The sequence below is a fragment of the Oenanthe melanoleuca genome, chromosome 3, assembly GCF_029582105.1.
Source record: "Oenanthe melanoleuca isolate GR-GAL-2019-014 chromosome 3, OMel1.0, whole genome shotgun sequence".
Lineage (NCBI taxonomy): Eukaryota > Metazoa > Chordata > Aves > Passeriformes > Muscicapidae > Oenanthe > Oenanthe melanoleuca.
Genome location: NC_079336.1, coordinates 60,478,153 through 60,500,694, shown reverse-complemented (window position 1 = coordinate 60,500,694; position 22,542 = coordinate 60,478,153). Strand labels below are relative to the sequence as shown.

Here is a 22,542-nt window from a genome sequence, read left to right as displayed (position 1 = left end):
TGCTTTACAAATCCTCACAGTTACGTAATTCATCAGCCATGACTGTTAGCTAAGTTGTTTCAGCAGTTTTCAAAATAAAAATACATATCCAACAGACTTGAAAAGTGTTATCACACATATATTGTTCAGACTTTGGTGGTTGGAGAAGCTCTGGGAGATGCTCTGTAGGTTATGTTTCTGTTTAATGTACTTAAAATGGTCTGGATGCAGGAGTTGAATGCCCTGTTGGCAGGTTTGCTGACAGTACTCAGCTGGGAAGTGCTGATGACTCTGGAGGGAGGAGAGGCCTTGCAGAGGGATCTGGATGGATTGGAGTACTGGGCAGTGATTCATGGGATGAAATTCAACAAGTCCAAATGCCGGATTCTGCACCTGGGACAGAGTACAGGTACAAGTATAAACTGGGAGAGGAGAGTCTGCAGAACTGCCAAGAAGGATCTGGGAGTGTTGGTGGGCAGCAGCTCAGTGTGGGTCAGCAGAGTGTGCCCAGACAGCCAGGAGGGAAAACTGTGTCCTGGGGGGCATCAGCACAGCAGCACCAGCCTCATCTTGAGCACTGTGAGCTGCTCTGGGGCCCACAATGCAAGGGGGATGTGAAGGTCCTGGAGTGCATCCAGAAGCGGGCAACAAAGCTGGTGGGGGAGCTGGAAGGCATGGAAGGTGAGGAGAGGCTGAGGGCTTTGGGCTTGGCTAGTTTGGAGAAAAAGAGGCTGAATTTTGACCTTTTTGCTCTCTATAGCTGCCTGAGGAGGGGACATGGAGAGGGAAGTGCTGATCTCTTCTCACTGGAATCCAGTGATAGGACACATGGGAATGGTTCAAAGATGCAACAGAGTAGGTTCAGACTGAGCATTAGAAAGTTTTGTTTTTTAGCAAGAGGTTGGAACAGGCTTCCTAGAGAGGTGGTTGATGGCACAAGACTGTCAGTGTCTAAGAGGCATTTGGACAGTGCCATTAACAAAGTGTTTCGGTTTTTGGTGGTCCCTGGGGCGGTCAGACAGTTGGACAAGATGATCCTTGTAGGTCCCTTCCAACTGAACTGTTCTGTTCTATGCTATTCTGCTCTAGTCTGGCTCTCAGTAAAAGGCTGGTTGACAAGACAAAACATCTTTACAAGACTGACTTAAGCTTCTTAACCTTTAAGGATTAGAAAAGACTTGTGCTTGTTTTGCTTTCTGTTTGAGCATAGCATGCATGGGTGTGCTTTAACCAAGTTCTTGTGCTGCTGCATTTTTCTCCTTAATCCTTGTAACATTTTGTTTGGCAAGCAGGAGCAGTACGTGTGGAAAGTTCACACACCTGTGTAAATGTTATTGCTAACAATTACTGCTCTGCTGAGGACTCAAAGTTTGGCAAAACCTCTGGAGAAAAACTCTGTCAAGCACAGGAACTCGAGCCTGTGGGAGTTAGTGCTCAAGTAGCTGTTGCTGTGCCACACATCCTGTGGGAGCTGCAGCCACAGAGGGATGAGGGTTTTGCATTCCCAATGGACCTGGATGAACCCACCTGTTGGCCAACAGTTTTTTCTCTGCTCATCTGGCACAGCTGCCTACAAAGTCATGCCCTGAGCAAAGCCAAATCAAAATTATTTGCATCTAAAACTGCCTGAGGCATTTTCACCAGGTTGGGTTAGAAAATTATCATGTAAGCTGCCATGCTGGAAAAATAGGTGAGGGTTTCCAGAGTGATGGAGATAATGGTGAGGTATTGGGAAGACTGGTGGATGAATGGAGTGGTGGCTTTACCAGGAGAACACACTGCTGCAGTTAAACATGTACGTGGGTTCTCTTGTTATGAAATGAGAATGTCCCATGTCATCTCAAGGGCTGTTTTTTTCCAGCCTGGAAAAGGCTCAGAGAGAACCTTAAACTAATGATGGGAGGCTATAGAGAAGACAGTGAAGCATTATGGTGAGGAGAGAGGCCAAGGACATGGGCTGCACCAAGGAGAATTAGATAAAGGAAAGAAATTCACTGTGAAGAAAAATCAAATATGGGAACAAGTATCCAGAGACGTGCAGTCTCTGTCCTTGGAAATACTCAAAACTGCCAGGACCTGAGCAACCTGATGTAGCTTCAAAATTGGTCTTGCTTCCCTTAGGAGGGGGAGGTGATCTCTAAAGTTCCCTTCCAATGTAATTATGTGATTATAATTTTTAATGACATCTTAAATTAGATGCAAGCAATTTGTCTTACTGAGCAATAAATGTTACTTGCACTCAAAATAATTCACAACCACATTCACTAACCACATTTTACAAGCAGCAATATGAGGCACAAAGATTTATTTGTGTGAGACACAGGGTCCCAACAGTAGAGACCGTAATGCAAAATTTCCAGGAGTTCCAGGTGTACCACCACCTGGTATCTGCATTCTGTGTCTCCCCCTGCTATCCACTGGTACTTGTGGGATTCTCCAGGGTGCAGCAAAAACCCATGTCCTCTCTGGAGTAGAAGGGCAGGAAGCAGAGCAGCAGTGTCCCTGCAGCTGTGGTGTTGCAAAGCTTACAGCACTAAAATGTCTTACCACAGCTCTGCAGGCCTGTAACAAAACAGCTGCATCATTCAATATGGTACATTAATACATAATTAGGATGTCAGTATGGTATATGTCAATTCACAGTAACTGTGGCTTAAGCTGTGTTTCATTAAGAATCTTTATTATTATGTGTCTAACAAAGATATAGAAATAGGTAACAGCAAACATAATAAACTAAAGGGTAGGTTGTCAGCTGCTGTTCTGCATGTACAAGGTCACTGTGATCTTTTACAAAAGGAGAAGTTCAATCTACTTTTGTCCTAGCTTTGTCTGGAATAGGGTTAATTTTCTTACTAGTAGCTGGTACAGTGCTGTGTTTTGGATTCAGCATGAAAATAATGTTAATAATACACGGAGGGGATGAGGGTAGTGAAGGGGTAGTTACATGGTATTTAATTGCCAGCTAAACCATGACACCTTTCTGAGGAGCCAGCTGAATGTACCATGCCGTTGTCAACTGTGCTTGTAAACTGCAGTTATTTTTATCTAAAGTGTTATGGGTGTATTTAATGATGCAGAAAATGGCAGGTGAGATAAATGGGCTGACCAAGACAGGTACAGAGATCTGCTGCTCAGCCATCTCTCATGGTGGCAGGTCCATCTCTTTCCAACCCTGTGTCAAGCCACTGTTTCTGTCCCCAAGACTTTTCTGAGCAGACTCTCTATCTGTGCAGAATAGCACCAGTTAAAGGTGTGGGTTTGTGCAATGGTCTGGCAGTCTAGCAATGGTCTAGAAGCACAAACTTAAAATCAAAACTGTCTCCAGTTGATATAATTCAAATGTGACCCTGGATTTCAGGAGGTAACACTGCATTACCAACCCACAAAGAGAGGAGCTTCCAGTAAAAATGACACAGACTTCACTGGTTTTCTTCTTTCTGTGAAAAAAATGCCTCATTTTTTTTCACATTACATTCAGGCTTCAGTGTAACAGAAGCAGAGTCTTGTGTTCTGGGATGCTGTGCTCTATAAACTTTGATTTAATAACATTTTTTAATAAGAAAAGAGAAAAAAGGAAAAAAAGAAAAAGAAAAGAAAAGAAGAAGGTAAGAAAAAGAAAAAGAAACATTGTACATGCATATTTCTGAGTAATTTTGTGAATTAGGCTCTACCACAGTGACTGGGACCAGAGATGTGACCCTTGAAGACTGAGTGATTGCCCTGCTGCTGGCACTTGACCTGTTCTCCTGTAGGAGATCCCAGGATGTCTGTAGGGAAGTGTGAGAGCTTTCTTTGTGTGCAGAAGAAGTAACACACAGTTCCAAAGCTGCAGCTGGTCATTATTGATGTGTGTGGGATATTGTGTCTTCCCTGTCTTTTGTGCTGGGAGTCAAACTGAGATTTAAAATACAATTTTCCAAATTCTGTATTTGGTCCAGAAGATGTCTGTTAAAATAGTCAATGGAAAGGCTGCCATTAACTCTGAGAATAACATAATACTCCAGAGTTAACATCCAAATGTGGGGATTCCTTTATGAGCAAAGGATGGGTGGAGTTCAATTAGCAGTTATGGTGACCAGAATTGAGGTCAAGTTTCCCTAGATACAGTAAGAACAAAAACCCAACGGGATCGCTGCAATGATCTGAGTTAAAATTAGCTGTTCTTGGTGATTGTGGTGGTGTATTTTTAACCTGAATTGTTTGAGTGACCCAGTTCAAGTGCAGCCATGCAGCAGCACATTGTGAGGGCAGCGGGTGCAGCATCTGAGTGGGAGTGATGCCTTGAGTGGGGGCACAGGGGGACAAGCTGCAACTCATGTTTCTGCCAGAGATGGCATTTTATTTTTATTTCTTTGGAGACTGGTGGGAAACACATGGGAACAGATAGCAGGATGCCTAGCAGCACTCGACCCTTGGGACTTAAGGTTCTTTTCTGTGTAGGATTGGCTGTGACACTGGAGGTGTATTCAGCTTGCAGCTTTGTTTTTCAGAACCTGAAATAGCTGGCAGTGTGCAGGCTGAAGCTTTCTGGTGTCAGTCATAGGGCACCTGGACCACCTAAACTGAGAAAACAGAAATTCCAGAAACCAAATGAATCTCAGCAGATGCTGATTTTTAAAAAATCTTCTTAGTGAGGAAGAAATAGCTACCATCACCACCTCTCTTCACCCCCAAATCTGTGCCTGATGACAAGGGAATAACTGTGTAAAATAAAAGCAAGGCTAAGGGAGGCAACCACACCAGGACTGATGAGACTGCCAGATTAGTAGAATAATGATGATAACAATGAACTCCAGGAAGGCAGGTCTCACTGCCTCCAAATGAGTGTTGAAACCCACACAAATGTGGGTTTCTGTGCCTTGAGTGCACAGGCACCTGAGGGAAGTGCAGCAGAGCTGTTGTGCAGACTGCTATCCCAAAGGCTTTTCACAAGGATACTGTGCATAGTCAATTTTATATTGGGTACCAGTGGAAGAAAACAGCAAGGGAGGCCAGCAATTAATGTTGAGGAAGAATGAGATAATGTAGATTTGCACACAGAAATCTCTGATGGTGATGATGTTATAATCTTCCAGTCTGATGCAGTAGGTGATGAAAAAATGCTTGGTTAAATTTTGCAGATTTTCCACTTCTACTGAGGGTAGTCCAGCTTTCCACAGCTCTACAGGCCATGAGATTACACGTAAACCATCTCCATAGCTCGACTCTAAGTGCTCCCTGCAGCCTGGGATCAGCCAGAACTTTCCCTACAATTCTCATCTCTTGTAAACATGTGAAGCCAAATCCTGAAACTAAAAACTATGTAGGTCACTCTGCTGTGCTTTTGTGTTGTATGTGTGCATACATACTGAAAATGAGGAGGAAGCTGCTGGGATAAAATGCAGTTGGTACATGGTATTAAAGAAGAGAAGCAACAGGTATGTGAGAGAAACTCACAGTAATAGGAGCTGCAAGTATGTGAGTGCAGTGTTAGAATTTCAAGGGCAAAAATGAGGAAGGTGGAATAGAGTGGGAGTAATTTTCCCAGAAGGCTGTGTATTTATTCATGAGGAATGATGCTGTAAGAATAAATCATAACTATGTAGGAAGTATTTATCTGCAAGATCCTTGTCTCCCTGCTTGCTGAAGTTGGAAGGTATGAGACATCAATTACATAATTAAAGATGTGACCATAATGATTACACAAAATGGAACCAACCTAAGTTGCAAGGCCATTATTATTGCATTGAATATTTGAATGTATAAGAAAACATCAACAGCTGAAGGCTATTTGAAGAAAAAGAAAGACATATTTAAAGAAAAAGAAGTTGGTTTAATGCAGGTGGTTACTAAAATGGCAACAAAATCAAACAAGATCAAGAATTAAAACCCCCAAACATTAACAAGTATATAAATTGCATTAATTTTAGAAGTCACCCTAATAGCAAACAAAACTTGTAATGGAAACTATATTTCTACCAACTTAAGTCAATGGAAACTAAAAAAAGAAGTGTATCAGGTGAGTATAACTTTTTATCTCAGGATACAGATTTGTTATAGATTAATGTTTCCACAGGCACATATCTGGCTTGGTTTTCAGAGATGGCCATTCACTTAGGGCTTTGAATCTGAATATTTGATGGGATTCATGTTGTCTAATTTAGATACCTAACAATAGACATTAAACTTAAATTAGTTGTCTAAGGCTGGCTCTAGAATCTGAAGAGAAAGACCATCCTCAGAGAGAAAGTAATTCCTTCTGACTTGGATGCCACTCTTATCATGGGATAACTTCCTTAAAAGATGCTTTTTCTTTTCCACTGCTTATAAAAGGAACTTAAGATAACTAAGACTCAAATTATCTACTTTCACTGATTGAAGACATGGGATAAATCCTGTACATCTATCTAACATAAGGCATTCACATCTGAAAACTGTGGTCCAAATAGCTACAGGCCATATCCAAACACACTTTTGCAGTTTATGCTCTGTAGACTCCAAGGGTTGGCTCCTGAAAAGGCTGAACCAAGCAGTTCACAGACACATTTAACCAGGGTACAGACCATGTTGGCAGTAAGCAAAGATTCAAACCCCATTTTCGGAGGGTGGCATACTGGAAGGACTCTGTGCTTCCCACAGTGTGTCAAAGATGACATCTTTCCTTTTGGTTCACCTGTGTTTCAGCTTTGGCTTGAATGAGTCACTTTGTCTCCAGGGTCTTCTTGGAATTTGGCTATAAACATGGGGTTCTTTGATTTTAAGATTTCCCTTTCCAACCTCTAAACATCTTATTTAATTGCCCTTTTCAAACTCTTAATCTATCCAGCTCAGACTCTGAAAGGCCTGGATGGAATTCAGAGGAAAGAGATGAGAAACAAGGAATGCTCCTACAGGATTGTTTAACCTTCTTTTGAAAAGCCTGCTTACTCTCCTTGCTTGAGACTGTAGAGCTGCCAGGGTAGGTGCCCTCTCTTGCCTCCTTCCTTCTTCATCTCTGTTCTTGGCACCAGAATAAACCAGCTTCTGAAAGGTGCACACATTATTAAGCAATAGCTGTTGGCAGGCAGATGGGAAGAGCCAGTTAGACAAGAAAGGGGACGAGAATGTAGCCAGCTCCTGGAGGTGTCTGTGAGAAGGATTCCTGCTTTCCTGGCTCCTCTTTGCTTCTGGCTTATTGACTTGTGCTCTGCTTCCAGAATAGGGTGACAGGTGAGCGTCCTCATCCTTCTCCTGGGAGCATTAGCACATGCAGCAGGGCCAGGAGGGAGCAGTGGTTCATGTGGCTGTAACTGGGAGGGACAGCACCATCCAGAAGCATGATCTCAGGATTATTCTTCTGTATTCTTCTGGAAAAAATCCTGGTACCTTCCACTCTGCTTTCTGCTCCTTGCCTGGAAACTGGGATCTGCAACCAACTTCTGAACTTCTAAACTCATTTGTGAGCTGGAAACAGGCACGATCCCCATTGTCAGCCTTGTGATTCCAAACAGTATGACAAGCAGCAGTTTTCTATTGGATTTTTTTTTTTTTATTGTTTTCAGTTATTTTATGTGAATCTAGAAAAGATCTTTTCCCTTTCCCTGTAGTTCTGTTGAAAAAGAAACCTATTCTAGAACACTGAGCAGAAAGACCAATGGAAGGAAAGGCTAAAAGCTTGTGGGTGTTTAGGCTACAGTGATGAGTGGTCATTTCCTTGCCCAAAAATTCACCTCTGGTTGTTGCACTGCTTCTTGGATATTGCTGACCACATTTATGGTTTCACTATTTTACTTGGTAATTACAGATTCCTTTCACCTCATTTATTAAAATCACTGTGTGTCCAAGTAGGCCATCGTTTATGCAATGTCAAAATAAACAGATAGAATTAATTATAAGTCTTTAAATATATGCATGAGAGTTGCAATGGTTTTTTGAAACATGGAAGTGGCAACACTAAAATTATTTTCCTGAATGAGATGACTCATCATGCCTGGGAAAAAAAGATCCTGTGATTTAATTGTATTTTCATGTCATTAAGAAAATATACTTCAAGCAGATGAGGGACTGCAAAATTTGCAGACCCACTATTACTGGATAGTGTAGCAAAGAGAAGTGCATTACATTTGCATACAAATACATGAGCGTGTTTTAGGAACCAATTTTTGTTTCTTAAAAAAAAAAAAAAACCAACAAAAAACCAGGTATCCATTTAGAAATCAATGCAGAGCTCTGCTTTGCAGAAGACAAACCTGGACACACAGCGTCTTCAATCCACTGCTTCCATGTCTGTGTCCCCTGTTTGCTCTGCAGACTGACCCTGGACAGATCTATCTGCTGGGTCATCTGCACATTCTGCAGCTTTTGGAGGACACTGAATGGGTACTGGCACATTCCCAAGGGAAGGGGGTGTGTTTTGTGTGGGTGTTGGCACATTTTCGGGGGTTGCTGGCATGCTTTCCGTGGGTATTGGCATATTCCCAGTGGGTACAAGGACACTCTCAGGAGGCATTGGCACACTTTCTGTGGGTGTTGGCCCCCTGCCTGGAAGTGAGGGTGTGCTTTTGGTGGGCTTGGACACGTTCTCAGTGGGCACTGCCATACTTTCAGTGGGTGCTGCTGTGCTCGTGCTGGGCTGCTCACAGTGATTCCCAGGCTCTGAATGTGGAATGAGAGGAGCAGGGGGTTCTGGCACCAGGATGGCATTATGTGTTTGAGTGTCACAGGTCTCTGGATTGCTGCTGTTGCTTGGTAGGGACTCCTCTGCCTTGTGGGACACCCTGAAAGCTTCAGCCAGCTGCTTCAGCATCCTCTTGTCACTCTCATGCAGCTCAATGCTCGCCTGCTCAGAGGAGGAAGGGATCATTTCAGTATCATCTTCTTCATCATCTTCTTCTAAGATGCCATTTCCATTCACTTCTTCTGGCAGCTGTGCTTGCTTTATTTTTTTGTACAATTCATTCCTCTCTTCCTGCAGAGCACGGCAAAGGTTCTCTAGTCTCTGGATTTTCAGCATGAAGCACTCATATTCCTTGGTCCTCATGGCTTTCTGTAGTCAAAGATAAGTAAAGATACAGGCTCAGTTTGGGTGCATGCAATTCATTAGTGGAACTGGAAATTAGGAATTTATTTGAAATCTAAGCAGCCATCTGAGGATGCTACTGGAAGGCTGGCTTTCACCAACTGCTCTTCAATAACTATGGTCTTTTGGACCAAAGCTTCAAGAGGAAATTAATCCCTGTAACTACAATGTATTAACATTCTGGATACATATTCAGAGCAATTACACTCAGATATATTTCCTGGAATACCTGCTAATGATCTGGAGAGATGGAAAAGCATAGTGGATGTCCATACAAATAAGCAACCAAAAGCCTACTTGGACTTTTGGTTGGTGTGGGTGTGAATTTGGAGGAAAACAAGCTGCTTTATTTTTTTTTATAATTTATTTACCTTGCTTCTGGGTTCTATGAGAGCATCCTGAATTGGAACACTTTCTACACCCCGTGAGGAAACAAGAGATACAGAAATCCATAAAAATAGAAATAGCAATAGCACAGAGATACAAAGCTAACCAGAAAGATCTGGTCCAAGTTCAGCATATGTTTGGGGTGAAACTTCAGGCAGCCTCTTATCTTCTTTGAATTAGTTCCAATGTGCTTATGAACTTCCTTTGCAATGCCCCTGGGACAGCACATTTAAAAGTATGGTAAGACACAGTACTTGCTTTTGGCTCTTAGAGTCTGACTACACAGGAAGTTAATGAAAGGCGTGATTTTAAAGTTCATTAGCTAGAACATATTAATTCCCTGGGTGGATGCTCTTATACAGAAAGTAGCATGATGTGAACTAATGCCAATTTGCATCTATGGGAGAGCATTCAGAATCACCCATTTTTAGAGCACTTAAAATTCAGAGTTACATAATTCAGTTTCTCATGGATATAGTGGATGTCTGCACAATCTAAAAGCCCTACCAGCTGGGATTGTCTTTTTCTCTAAAGACCTCCAATTATCAAGGTAGCTTGAAAGAAAGACTCTTAGAATCAAGAAGAAATTTTCCACTGACTTGTGGGATTTTCAGGTTATCTCATCTCCTAGTTAAAGCTTTATGTGGGGAAAAGGATGCATTTTGAGATGGGAAAGACTGCTCACCTCTTCAATCATGTCCAGTAGTGCTCTGTTACAGTTCTCAAACCTGGATTTCCATGTAGCAGTATCCTTTTCCAACTTCTTCATTTTCTTTGTCATCTATGGAATCAGGAAGAAAAGCTGAATCACAACAGAAATTCCATGCTGAAGATGAAAGTAGGGCAGTGCCTTTATTCAAGTCTTTGGCCCTACTTATAACTCTGCTACCAGTGGCTGTAGTGTCTGTGCTAAATAATAACTTATGTTAAAGGATGGATTTCATTTGAAGTAGTTGCTGTATCACTTTCAGCCTCTAGTCTGTAGTCCCAAAAGAAGTACTGGTTGATTGTAGCCAACTTTCAGCATACAAACTACCACAAAAACAAAAGGCAAAGAAATGGTGGAATCTCTGTCTCTTTACAAGACTACAGTGTTAGACTGCTGGGAAGTTAAAGATGGGCTCTTCTGAGCCCTCAAGGCCAGGGAAGTTCCCCCTGGACTAGTCACCCCTCTATATTACCTCCAGAACAAACCACTAGATAAATAACACCATTTTTCCTGTTGGTTTTCCACAGGCAGAACTCTCTGTGAAGAATCAACGAGGATTTTGAGTCTTGGTGGCAGAACAGAACATTGTTTATTATGAAAGCAGGTACAATATATAAGTGTGTTTGGTTTTTAACTCCCATTCATTACAGGAAATAAGAACCCCAGCTGCAAGGAAACAGTTTCTTGGACTGTTTCCACTTGATGTAAAGGGGTTGGTGGGCTTCAGTTCTGCCTACACACTCTAGTGGAATGATGTGTTGCCTGTGTCAAATTCTCTGTACCAGTGTCAGTCACTCAGAAGGTTCTGAACACTCCTGGGAGCATGGCCTGATAAATGTGGCTCCTGACTCCCCCTCTGGCATGTCTTATGGATCTGTACCCAACCACCACATTAGATTTTAGGTAAAATATTTATTCTTCCAGGCATTTTCAGTTTTAGCTGAAATTGAGGGCTTCCTACTCTCCTTTCTGCTGTTAAGCTTGCAGAGCTGAAATCTAATCTGCTGTTGGTTGTGGCTGAGTGTGTCCTAAATCTTATTTGAATGTTGATGGAACTATTCTTCAAAATGTGCAGAGATTGTCCCATCTCAGGTAAAATTATTAGAGTGTGAAATATTAATATCTAAAAGGAAAGTATCAATTACGGAGTTCAGGCATGAGCTCCTTTTTCCACTCACTTTTTCCATCTCCTGTTTGAATGTGGCGAACACTTCATTGCTTTTGGCCAATGTTTTCTGAAATTCTTCAAACCTTTCAGAGTAGAGAGTGATCTGTATTAACAGATTAAAAAAAAAACAAACAAACAACCCTCATTAATTTCAGAACATCCAGGATGGTGAACTTCTACTTTGGTAGAAGATAATAAAACAAATATTTTATTTGGACATGGAAATTAGCTACTGTTTGGAGACCATGAAGCACAAACATCAGGGAACAGAAACTCTGTGCATCTTTTTATGGTTGCAAACTATTGTGATTCCTTCATTGCAGAAAGATAAACTGAGTAAGAATAGAAAGAGCCAGGCAAGTGATTTTAAAATGACCTGGGAGTTATGGGTGCCCTATTCTCCTGAATGTTGCAGCTGTGGTATCCTTATACAGGGTGTCTAGAAGAAAAGTAACGTCAAGACTTCTGAAAACATTTTCCTTAATTTTGTCCCTGGCCCATCTCCATGGACCTGAGCTGGTCCAACCACTGATGCTGTGCAGGATCATTCATCTGTGCAGCCTGGCAGCTTTCACCACAAGTGATGTGGTGGCTGGGGCAGGGTGGGTGCAGAGCACTGGGAGGGTAAAGAGCAGCCTGCAGTATTCCAGTGTGTGGCTAGAAGGTGGTTAGCCTCTCTTCACACCAGCAGGGAGCTGGATAAAGGATTATCTAGGAGCTTTGTTTTAGCAGCCCAAGTCCTACAGCCTAGGTGGGACACTGATACCAAGTGTATCAGTGGAACATTGACATTTGTAAGAGATGTCACAGGAGAAATGCCTGAGCATCCCAAAGCCAGGTGATGGAGCAGGGGTGGGAGTCAGAGAACTGAGGATCCTAGCCCAGTTCTGTTTTAAAAAAGCTCACCTCAATTCTGTCTCTGCTTTCCCTCCCAATTTTTGCGTATTTTTAAATTAGGTCAAAAACATTTCACGTTTGAACAGGGCAAGCTCTGACCTCAGCTAGGGCCCTAAGCAGCACCACAGCACTAAGAATAGCTTCTGCAATTTGAACTGAATAATAAATGAAGGTTTTCATAGTGGCTGGAGCAGGCTGTGAGAGATCTCACTCACTAGGAGCGTGCACCTGTTCTCGGACTCAGGGAAATGAGGATCCCCCTGCTGCATCCAGCAGGACTGTGTGAGCAGGGAGGGTGAAGGCAGCACTGCTGTGAGTGCAAGGCCTTGGGAAGGAGAGGATGCTACGATGGGGACACCCCTTTAGCCTTATACTTTTCTTGGCTGCCATGGCTTAGTGGCTGCACTGTTCTGGCTACCAAAAATTCAAGGTCTGGGCTGGCTTTTATCTTTTTATTTTGTTTCAATGTATGAAGCTAAAATAGTCTGCCTAAGCATCCTGCCAGGGGAGAGCGTGCAGCATCCTAGGAAGCACCACCACAGTTTGGGTGCACCTCCTCAGCTGGTGCCATATCCCTGTCACCATTTGGAGTGCTGGGTTTGGCTGTCTCTGGCACATTGTGCCATCCAGAGACAGGCTGGCATGAACATGATGTCCCCAGTTCCTTCCAGCTCAGAGAAGATGTGGGTGTTCACCACCTCCTCTGAAACAGAGTGATATCTCTCTGTGAAGTTTATATTATGGCTTCTCCCTGTCTCACTGACCCAACATCTTCTCATAAATTTTCATGCAGCTGTTTCTGTGTTAATCATAGAACCATAGAAAGACTTGTGTTAGAAGGGACCCATCCAGCCTGTCCTGGAACACTTCCAGGGATGGGGTATAATATCTATTTATTGCTTTGTGTTGTTTTTATCAAGGAGCTCTTTATGCTCTTTCTGTTCTGCCCTTGCACAACACCTTACATGATAGCATCTAGTCCATGAGGGAGGTCCTTTGGTGCTACCATAGCAGAAATAATAATTTTTTTAAAAAATAATATTAATAATCTTATTTATTCCAGTAATTCCAAATGAAGGCTGATATGTAAGTGAGAGCTCAGACTTGAGCAACACATTTAACTGCATGTTTCATTTCAGGAAGTGAATAATCTATTTTTTTTTTCTGCACAAGTCTGCAATGGGCACATATATTCTCAATGCCTTTACAGACTTGTTTGACTCATGTTTTCTAAAAACACCTTTTCTGCGTCAAAAGTTCTAGTTTTTACCAATGCCTCCAGCTTCACTAAACTGACTATGGAGGTCTGCCTGCATAAATATTTTTCTTCTGGTTGAACACAAAAGTTTAATTAAAACCACTCTAAGAAAATTGGGAGCAGGTTTGCAGTTGGGACAGACTCAGTTGGAGGCCTTTAAGGTTTGATTGCAAAACCTGTCAATCTATTGTCAGCAGCAGGTTATAGGATGTTTTTCACTGTGCCACAGGCATCTCTCAGCCTCTGAAAAAAATGTGAAAAACTAAACCCCTCTTAGCATGTTTCCAGGTTATCAATGTAAAACTGGCATTTCTTGATGGCTTAACAGGTTAGACCAGATTAGACCATCTGCAAGGAAAAAGCTGGGACAACTGGCCTGTATGATTAACTGTGAGCAAGGGCTAGGAGAGTGCTTCCTGATGGGTGAGGGGATTGGCAGCTGCAAGAGGGGCTGGCAGACTGACACCACCCCCCCAAAGGGGGACTCTTTCTCACAGACAGATCAAATAATCTACATAATTGTTTCTTAAATCTAGAAAAATCTACTGATACTCTCTCTTCTTGATGTAATCACTCATGGATTCAAGGTCTCACTTGATTATTCAAGGTGATTATTGCATTGCTTCCAAAGTGTAGTATATTCTGCCTATTTTTTTGTTTTACTGCCTTTCACTCCAGCTTGACTCCTGGTGTAATTCTGGCGAGAAATTTTATTTTATTGAAAGTTTCAAATTACAGTTGAGCACTGAAATCCTGGAGACCCTTCTCTATAAAGCCCTTAGAATTCCTGTTAAAGTTAATGAAAATGCTGCTGTTGCACCCCAGCCAGAAAAGCATACTGGGCACAGCTCCAGTTTGGTAAACTTGTTTTTTGATATGTACCTACTTTCAGTGCTTTGCTGTATTGGAAACCTGCCTGAAGGGAAGTAATATTATATATATATATATATAATATGTATATTATATATAATATATATATTACATAATACATGTATATTAGACATATATATATTTACATATATATTATATATATATTTACATATATATATATATATAATCAAGGCATAGATGTTCTGTGGTTAAACACTGTAAACACTCATAAAATCAGCACTGTAGAATGATTGGGGTCAGAAGGGACCTTTAAAGATCACGTAGTACAATCCTCCTGCCTTAGGCAGGGACACTTTCCACTGATCAGTTGCTTCAAACCCCATCCAGCTGGTCTTGAACACTACCAGGGATGGGGCATCCACAACTTCCCTGGGCAACCTTTTCCAGTGTCTCACCATCTTCACAGCAAAGCATTTCTTCCTCACATGTAAAATAAGTCTCTCCTCTTTCACTTTAAAACTGTTACCCTTCATCTTATCACATGCCCTGGCAAAAAAAACCCAAAAAAACAAAAAACTCCCCATCTTTAAAAACCTCTTTTAAATAAAAAAAAAAAAAAAATTGTAAAAGGGCCTTCTCTTCTTTAGACTAAACAACCCATGTGTTAGAGTATGATTTGCAGCATGGGCATTACCTTACAGTTGGCTTGAAAATAACCTGCTTCCTTTGCAACAGTCTATGGGATGTAGAATGAGGCTAGAAGGAATACACAGAAAGCAGTTTGGATACTTTATCTGGGATGTGCCTCATGGGTTAAAAACTGGCAAACAAAGGCACACCATGCAGTCACCTCTCCTACATCACCTGTGCCTGTAGGACAGTCTCTTGCTCCTTTAACATTTTGGCCTGGAGCTTCCATTCTGCAGCTTGGTTCAGGAGCTATGTTTTGGGAAACAGAGAGAAAATTGTTAGGTCCCTAGACTATCAGCTGGAAATCCTCATCCTCTAGCTGCTCATGTTACTGTGATAAGGAGTGATTTAACTTTCAGGTGAATATACTTAGAACAGTTAGGTAAGGCAGACTATTTAGTGTTACTCTGAGACAGGGGACAGGCTATTTGTGTTCCAAAGGCATATTTGAATAGAAGTTCAAAATCTACTTGGAATTAAGTGTGCAGTGTTGTAGGCTATAAAAAGTGTGGTATTTAACCACATCATCACCAGACTTCTAGAGAATGGTTATGATGCTTTCTGGCACATTCATTTCAGCACAGCTCCAGCCAAATCCTGCTCTTCAGTGAATAGCAAACTTCCTTTCTCATTAATGAACATGAGTTAGCATGTGGGTATGGTCACAGTCAGAACTGCATCAAAAAAATCCGTGAGCTTTCAGAAAGCCAGAGCATAATAAATGTCATACATCTACTGCTGTCTCATTTCTTTGGGCCCTGTTTGCACTGACAAGTGGAGAATTCCAGCTCAAGGTGATAAATATCTCAGGTTAATGAGGCAGCCGAGGAGGAGCTGGACTGCAGTTCTTTCCTGGCTTCCCTTCTCCAAGGTGTTTGGCAAAATCACATTCTGATGTTCAGGCTGCAGATAAAACAGGTGAAGGATTGGACAAGGCTGAATTAATTGTAGGAATGAGTTGTGCAGAGGCCTTTCCTAGCTACAGTTCTGAGTCAGCACTTCCAAAGTACACAGTAATATTTTAGCAACTGGTTTAATCTGAAAGCAGGAAACATTTACCAGAGCGTTAAAGAAATGTCCCTGTCATCTACCAAGCATTTATAAAGTGTTTTATTAGTCAGGCCAAATATATTTTAGAAAAAGAATGCTAATGATAGCTTGAGAAATTAGACATAGAAAAGTTATTTAACCACAGGATTTTGCACTGTTGGATTAAATTGTACTTAAATTGTACTGTAAATTGTATTTAAAATAGCACAGCTGGGCTCTGAAAATATACTGAAAATTAAAAGGACTGTGTATGTTAGTGGATCTTATACTGGAAGTGAAAGGTGAGTAGAAGCACATGCAGAAAATGTATTTGATCTCCAGTAAAAACTTTTATTCTAACCATTTTGTTGGAAATAACACATGTAAACTATGCAAATACTACCTGGTTATAGAGCTGAGGACAAACCCTCATCAAATCTCGACTGCCTCCAGCTGTTTGTGGCACAGAGACTATCTGGATTAGACTTGCTACATATATAAACATATATATATATATATTAGCTCTAGAGAAATATTTCTTCCATCAATTTGGCCTCACTGAATTTTTACCATCTAAAGTTTCCTGGACAAGATTGTTTTACAGCTCAATTATGAAGAAATGATGTATTGTACTTGCTTTATACCTGCCTTTTAATATTTATTTTGAGAATTTAATTCGATGTTGAGGTAAATCAAATCATATCTTGTTGATTAAAATTTCAAATAGGTTGTGCCATGGCCAGTAAAAAGAGTTGGTATGGGTTAAATGAGCATCAGTTTGTGCATTTATTTTCTCAAAAGAGGGTACACTTTACATGCACAAAAATAAAAAGGAATTTTTTTAAGTTTGGATGAAATATGGATTTTTAAGTTTCACCTTCCTTTGATATCTACCTTTAAAGAGTGTTTTTTAGAATTTATAGGGTTTGAATGATTTAATGAAGAGTGCTTTGAAAGCCTTCAGAGCTACCCTAGGCCAGTCATTACTTCCAAGAACTGGACTCTTGCTTTAATCTCAGCTAGGGTTGCCTCCATACCCACTGTGGCTGGAATAATGAAAAGGTCCCACCTCCTGTCTTTGGCCACAGCACAACAGATGGACAGAGAAGGCAAAGAAAAGTTGCTTCTTTTGCCTCTTAATGAAATAGCTCTCTCTTATTGACCCACAAAACTTGTGCAGTCAGTAAAAACCCAAGAGTTAACAAACTCTTCTGTAATGGAAGCAAGCCACAGAGAGGCTTGCTCAAATTAGCACACGTTCTTATGCAGCCTGAGGTCATCTGCAAACACCAAGCTGGGAGAAAATGAATCAGAACTGATACATTTATTAATAGACTATGAAGTGGTAACAAGGAGACTGAAGTATCAAGAAATGAATAAATATTGCATGTGGTGTTTACAGAGCAGCACTTTAGTGCAGGGTGGTGATGCTACACTTTATTATTAGAGCTATGATTGCTGCTGAAGGCCCAGACAGTCACAGGGGCTGGCTTAGTGAAAATTAAGCTTCTATTTTGGCTGTCAGACTCTGTAAATTCCAATTATGCAGAAAGCTGACCAATGCCTTGCAGTCATGTACTTGAAAACCACACATGCTTTAAGCTGCAATTAATTGCACATCAAAGTTTATATTCCAAGTGCTAAAAATGTCTGGTATGGGAAAGAGGAAGTACAAGTAGTGCTGACCAGTTGTGGGACGGTGGTAAAGTTGTATCCTTAGGTCAAGTTGTCCCTCTGTGGAAGCCACATATTATGAACTATTGCTGCTTCAATAGGGAACTGCATTTTTGATGCATGTGTAGAGTGAACTGGGGAAGCAATGAGAGGGCCTCCTTTTGAGGTGTACAGGTTCTACAAGAGGGAGCATCTCTCATTGTCTGAGGTAAAGAAGTTTTGCACAGGGGCAAAGATTCCCACATGGGAAAGCATCAAAGTGAGCCTTCAAAGAGTAATCAAATAGATAAAAGAACACAATAATTTTCATTTAAGAACACTTGCAAAATCCTGCAGCAAAGGTGATGCACATGAATGAGAAAATTCTATGGAGGGAAAGGTTCTGGAAGCTCTTCTACTTTGCACATTACTGGAGAGAGTCACATTTAAGTGAGATAACTCCATTAAACCTTGATTTCATACATCCATGTGTATACATTACTCCCACAGGCACTAGTACAATACTGGGTGGGTGGGACTGAGAGCATCAGTAGGGTGGAGGAGGGAGCCAAGTGTAGGCCAGCTCTCTGGGTGCTGGGCCACCTGGGATGAGTTGTGACAAGCCTAATGATGCCTTGGCTCATTGCATGGCTTTGGGCCTCAATTTCTGCAGCTAAATCTACCTTGCTTGGAGGTGATGTTAGCCATGCATCACCAGCCTACCTTGAGGATAGGATTTTTATCATTCATTTGGACAATGGCAAAAATATTCTTTGTACACTGTGCATACTGCTATACACCCACTGCATAAAGGTTTTGTTTTCAAACCTATTATTTCATACACACAGCAAAGCCCAAAAGAAAATCTTCCACTCCCAAGTGTAGACAGTGATGACTTTCAGTGCTTTAAAAGAAATTGAAATACCAAAACTGTTCATACCAGTTCTGGATAATACACACAAAGAAGTTTTGACTAAAACAGGGACAGTCACAGGTGACAAGCAGCCCCAAACTCATGTTCTGAGAGGTGCAGCATGAAAGGTCACTGACACAAGGCTGTATATGCCAGTTTGCCACAGAGTCAGTGCCTGTTCTTTTACATCTTTTGTTTGGCATTTTTTTGCCCTCAGTATTTGAAATCTGGTACTCATTAGCAGAACTCCCAGTGACATCAGTAAAGCAAATCCATATTTGCTTGGCCATTGTAAGTGATTTCTTGGACAGCTGGAGTTTTCTGGAGTTTAAATCTGCCAAGAATCAGTGGTCATTAATGAAATTTTGGGGTTTGGCTTTATGTAGGTTTCAGAGTGAAAGGGAATAAGTCAGCTGGACTACAAATTGTCATGCAGTGATATGCACATCTGCACAGAGAAGCCCCAGCTCCTTTTCACCCTCACTCTTTAGCAGGGAGTAAAGCTGAGCAGGAGTGGGTGTTTCAGCTGCAAGATCAGTGCAGAGAAAGAGGATAAATTCTCTCTTGGGCTGTTTTTGGTAAGAGGTGTATGCTGTGTTTCCCTTGTGCCCTAATCATAAGCCTTAGAGCCCCATATTTTATTTTCATCTATTTTGAGTATTTTAAGATACCCTTTTGAGCCATGCTTGTGCTAATATGTCTGTTTCCAGATATGGGGAAGGCACAAATGTCCTCTCTTTCTAGAAATCTCTCATGCTGCTCTTGAGTTAGCTGGAGGACTGATGAAAACTAATCATCCAGCTGATGAGAGCCTGTCACTCCCTCTGAGAGCTGCTGCCTCCACTGAGAGGAGGGACCACATGCCTGTGTTGAACTCTGATCCTTTGCAGATATAAGGATTGCTGTGAAAATACCAGGCAGTCTGAGAAAATTAATTTTAGTCTGATTGAGTCACAAAATGTGTGAGACTACAGATGGAGGAGTGTTCTCCTCCCATCCCAGCTGTGCCTGCAGAGGACATCCCACCTGGACCTGCTTTTCCCTGCCCCCCTGCTAGAGATCCTCCCTTCTCCAGAAAGGGAGGAAGAGCAGACAAAGCTGCTAAACAGACTCAGATCCTGCCTGCCTGAAAGAGGCACTGGCAAGCCAGTACAGAGAGGGAAACAGAGAAGAGCAGGCTTTGTAAGAGCAAGTGGCTCCTGTGGATTCCTCCACTGGCAACAGTGGATTCATGGCAGGATGCCTGGGGAGCCTTGGAACTTGGGGAATAGCAGCATTCAGCCATTTCACTTCAATCCCACACTCTTGGTGTCCTCTCTGATGGTTTAGATGTGAGCATTCATTGTGTGGGGAGATGGAGTATCAAATAGCAGAGACAATTGGAAACCAGTGGCATCACCTGACCCAGCATCACAGTGCATCAACTGCACAGTAACAGTGAGCTGGCTGGAGCAGCCTGGGCTCTAACCCACTGCTCTGCAGCATGCTCCTAAAACTGCAAATGGCAATGAAACAGCCTTTCAGAGGCTGCTCCTTTGCACTGAGCATTGATGGTAGCAACAAAAACTTCTCTGCCACCCTACCCCAGATTGGACCCGAATATATTAGTGAAATAGCATGCAGGGCTTGTTTTGGCCTAAAGCTAGATAAGACTGGAAAATTAGAAAGATAGGTACATATTCCTTTTCTTTCTGATGTCGCTCCTCAGCTTCCTTCATCATTTCCTGAGACTGTTCCAACTTGGCATCCACCAGTTTCTGTTGAAGTTCTCTGTGCTTAAATATTTTATCAAGGTGCTGTAAAAAAAACCAACAAAACTCTGCTGAATGTGCAGGTTTAATTATCTACATGGACCTTCATGCTCATCCATGTACAGCTATTTACTGGAAGACTTAAAAGACAAAATCATTGCAAGACAAGAAGACACTCAACCTATTGCAATTACTGAAGAAATTACAGCTCTGATAAGAACAAACTGTGCCAGAATTAGCATGGGAAGGGAAACTGGTGTACATTATAAATTTTGATTTATTGTAAGAAAAATAAAGCCTTAGCATCTTTGCCAGTTCTGTCATCTACATATGAAGTCATCAGTATAATTTGGTATGACTGAAGATCAAATAATTGCTCATCAATAATAAATATGTTGGGGATATAATTTTTTTAGCTGTTAAATGGCCAGTGGATCTAAGCCACAGTGGATGATGGTGTAGACACATTGCACCTGCAGTGCTTGGGAGCACGTGCACAGCCCATGACTTCCTCTGTGTAAGTACAAGCCCAGTACAGCCCCTTTGGTCTGGCCACACCTGCACAACAGAGGGCTTGGGGGACAGAACACGAGCAGGGATCTGGAGATAAGACCAAACAAACCAGAGGCCTCCTCTAGCCTTTAAAATATCTGCCTCCATGGTGACTTTCAGGAGATGAGTATTGCTGATAGCCTTCTTCACTCTTAATGCACTTAGATAAAATTCATAGGAGCAATTATTCTTAGTGTGCCCCTCTGGTTTACATTTTCTTCTCATAGACACCACAAGAGAGGAGTGTACATTTCCTTCATTCAGTATAGGACTTCATACATGATTCAACAGATTTGGAAAAGCAGGTATTGTATCAGTCATTCCAGATTGTAAAGACAGATAACTTATGTTTTATTCAGTATGATAATGTTGTCTGATTGCACTGAGGCTCACAGTAAATGTATTTAGAAACTATAAAAAGACCCATTGTGATATTTGTTGATGTTTGTCATAAAATTAAAAAAAAAAAAAGGTAGTTTGGGATTCTACTGGAGGGTTTTTTCTGGTGTCAAAATTTTCTGGCCAATTCCAATGTTTACAGAAAGAATAATTTCCCATCTGTCTACTATCTGCTAGATCTCAACAAGCATTTTGCCTGAAAAAAACCCAGCATCTATTTCAATTTAAAGGGTCTCCTTTATCTGTCATCCTAATTTTCTGCTTTAGGGAAAGGGTCAAATAGTTTACATCAGAGCCTTTCTCAGCAATCTGCTTCTAGAGGGAACAAAAGATATTTGTTGTCACTTGCAGAATAAGCTGTCTAAAGAAATGGGAGCTGGGATGCACTCAGTGGGAGCTTAGTGGGAAGGAGGAAAGGGATGCTGGGGGAGGTCCCCAGGGATTTGGGGCAGCTTAGCAGACAGCTGGTTGGGTGCCTCAGCCCCTCTCCCCAGGGCTGCCATGGGCTGTCCCACACCATTCCATACCTCGCTGAAGGCACAGCACTGCTCAGAGGGCCAAGCACGGTGGGCTACCCTTGCCACCCCTGTGGGACACCCAGATGATGGCCAGGCTGCTGGCAGTGCCTCCAGCTTCCCTGGGACAGCCAGCAGCCAGGGCGCTGCTCACCTCTTCCCGCAGCTCATACTGGTCAATGATGCTCTTCAGCTTCTCTGCCAGCTCTGTGTTCTCCTGGCAGAGCTTCATGTTCCTCTCACTTTGCTGCTCGATCTGAGCCTGGATTTCACTCAGTGTGCCCTGGAAGTGATTAGTTATTTCTTTCCTCTTCTCATCTTCCTCCCGTGCCCGCTGGATTGTTTCCTCCTGTTGTTAAATGGGAGAGAACACAGTAAGTGAGAGGCATAATAAGCAGTCCCCGAAAAGTACTGTTTCAGAGTGGCATAAGGCTTCCCTTTGAAGGATTATACGTGTTTGCATTCCTCTTTGGAGATTTTCTTGCTTTCATCTGCTCCAACATTAGGCATGATTCTAAATTTACAGAGCAAATTACACAGTGGCCTTGAAAGAAGAATTTGCGTTTATAAAGATGAATGTGGAGCAGAGCTTCAGGTCAAAGCAAGCCTGAAGGAGAGGACATACATGCATATTTTGATTCATGATACTGCATCACAGATTTTGCTTCAGAAAAAGATATTTAGTGGAAGCAGTCAAAAGCTCTTTTATCAAAATTCTCTTTGACTGAATTAAAAAAATCACAATGCCTCGTTTTAACAAGGAATCTTCATATC

The 22,542-nt window shown here is 41.8% G+C and overlaps 1 protein-coding gene across 1 annotated transcript in view; it reads right to left on the bottom strand.

The window, feature by feature from the left end:
- Positions 1-5,553: 5,553 nt before the first annotated feature.
- Positions 5,554-22,542, bottom strand: part of TXLNB (taxilin beta) — a 32,919-nt gene continuing 15,930 nt past the window's right edge. Inside the window, exons 5-10 of the mRNA XM_056488457.1 lie at positions 21,923-22,117; positions 20,228-20,347; positions 15,131-15,205; positions 11,291-11,383; positions 10,089-10,184; positions 5,554-8,983 (exon numbers count right to left, since the gene is read on the bottom strand). Coding sequence (XP_056344432.1) covers positions 8,204-8,983; positions 10,089-10,184; positions 11,291-11,383; positions 15,131-15,205; positions 20,228-20,347; positions 21,923-22,117 — 1,359 coding nt within the window. The 3' untranslated portion in view covers positions 5,554-8,203. The remainder of the gene's footprint in view (positions 8,984-10,088; positions 10,185-11,290; positions 11,384-15,130; positions 15,206-20,227; positions 20,348-21,922; positions 22,118-22,542) is intronic.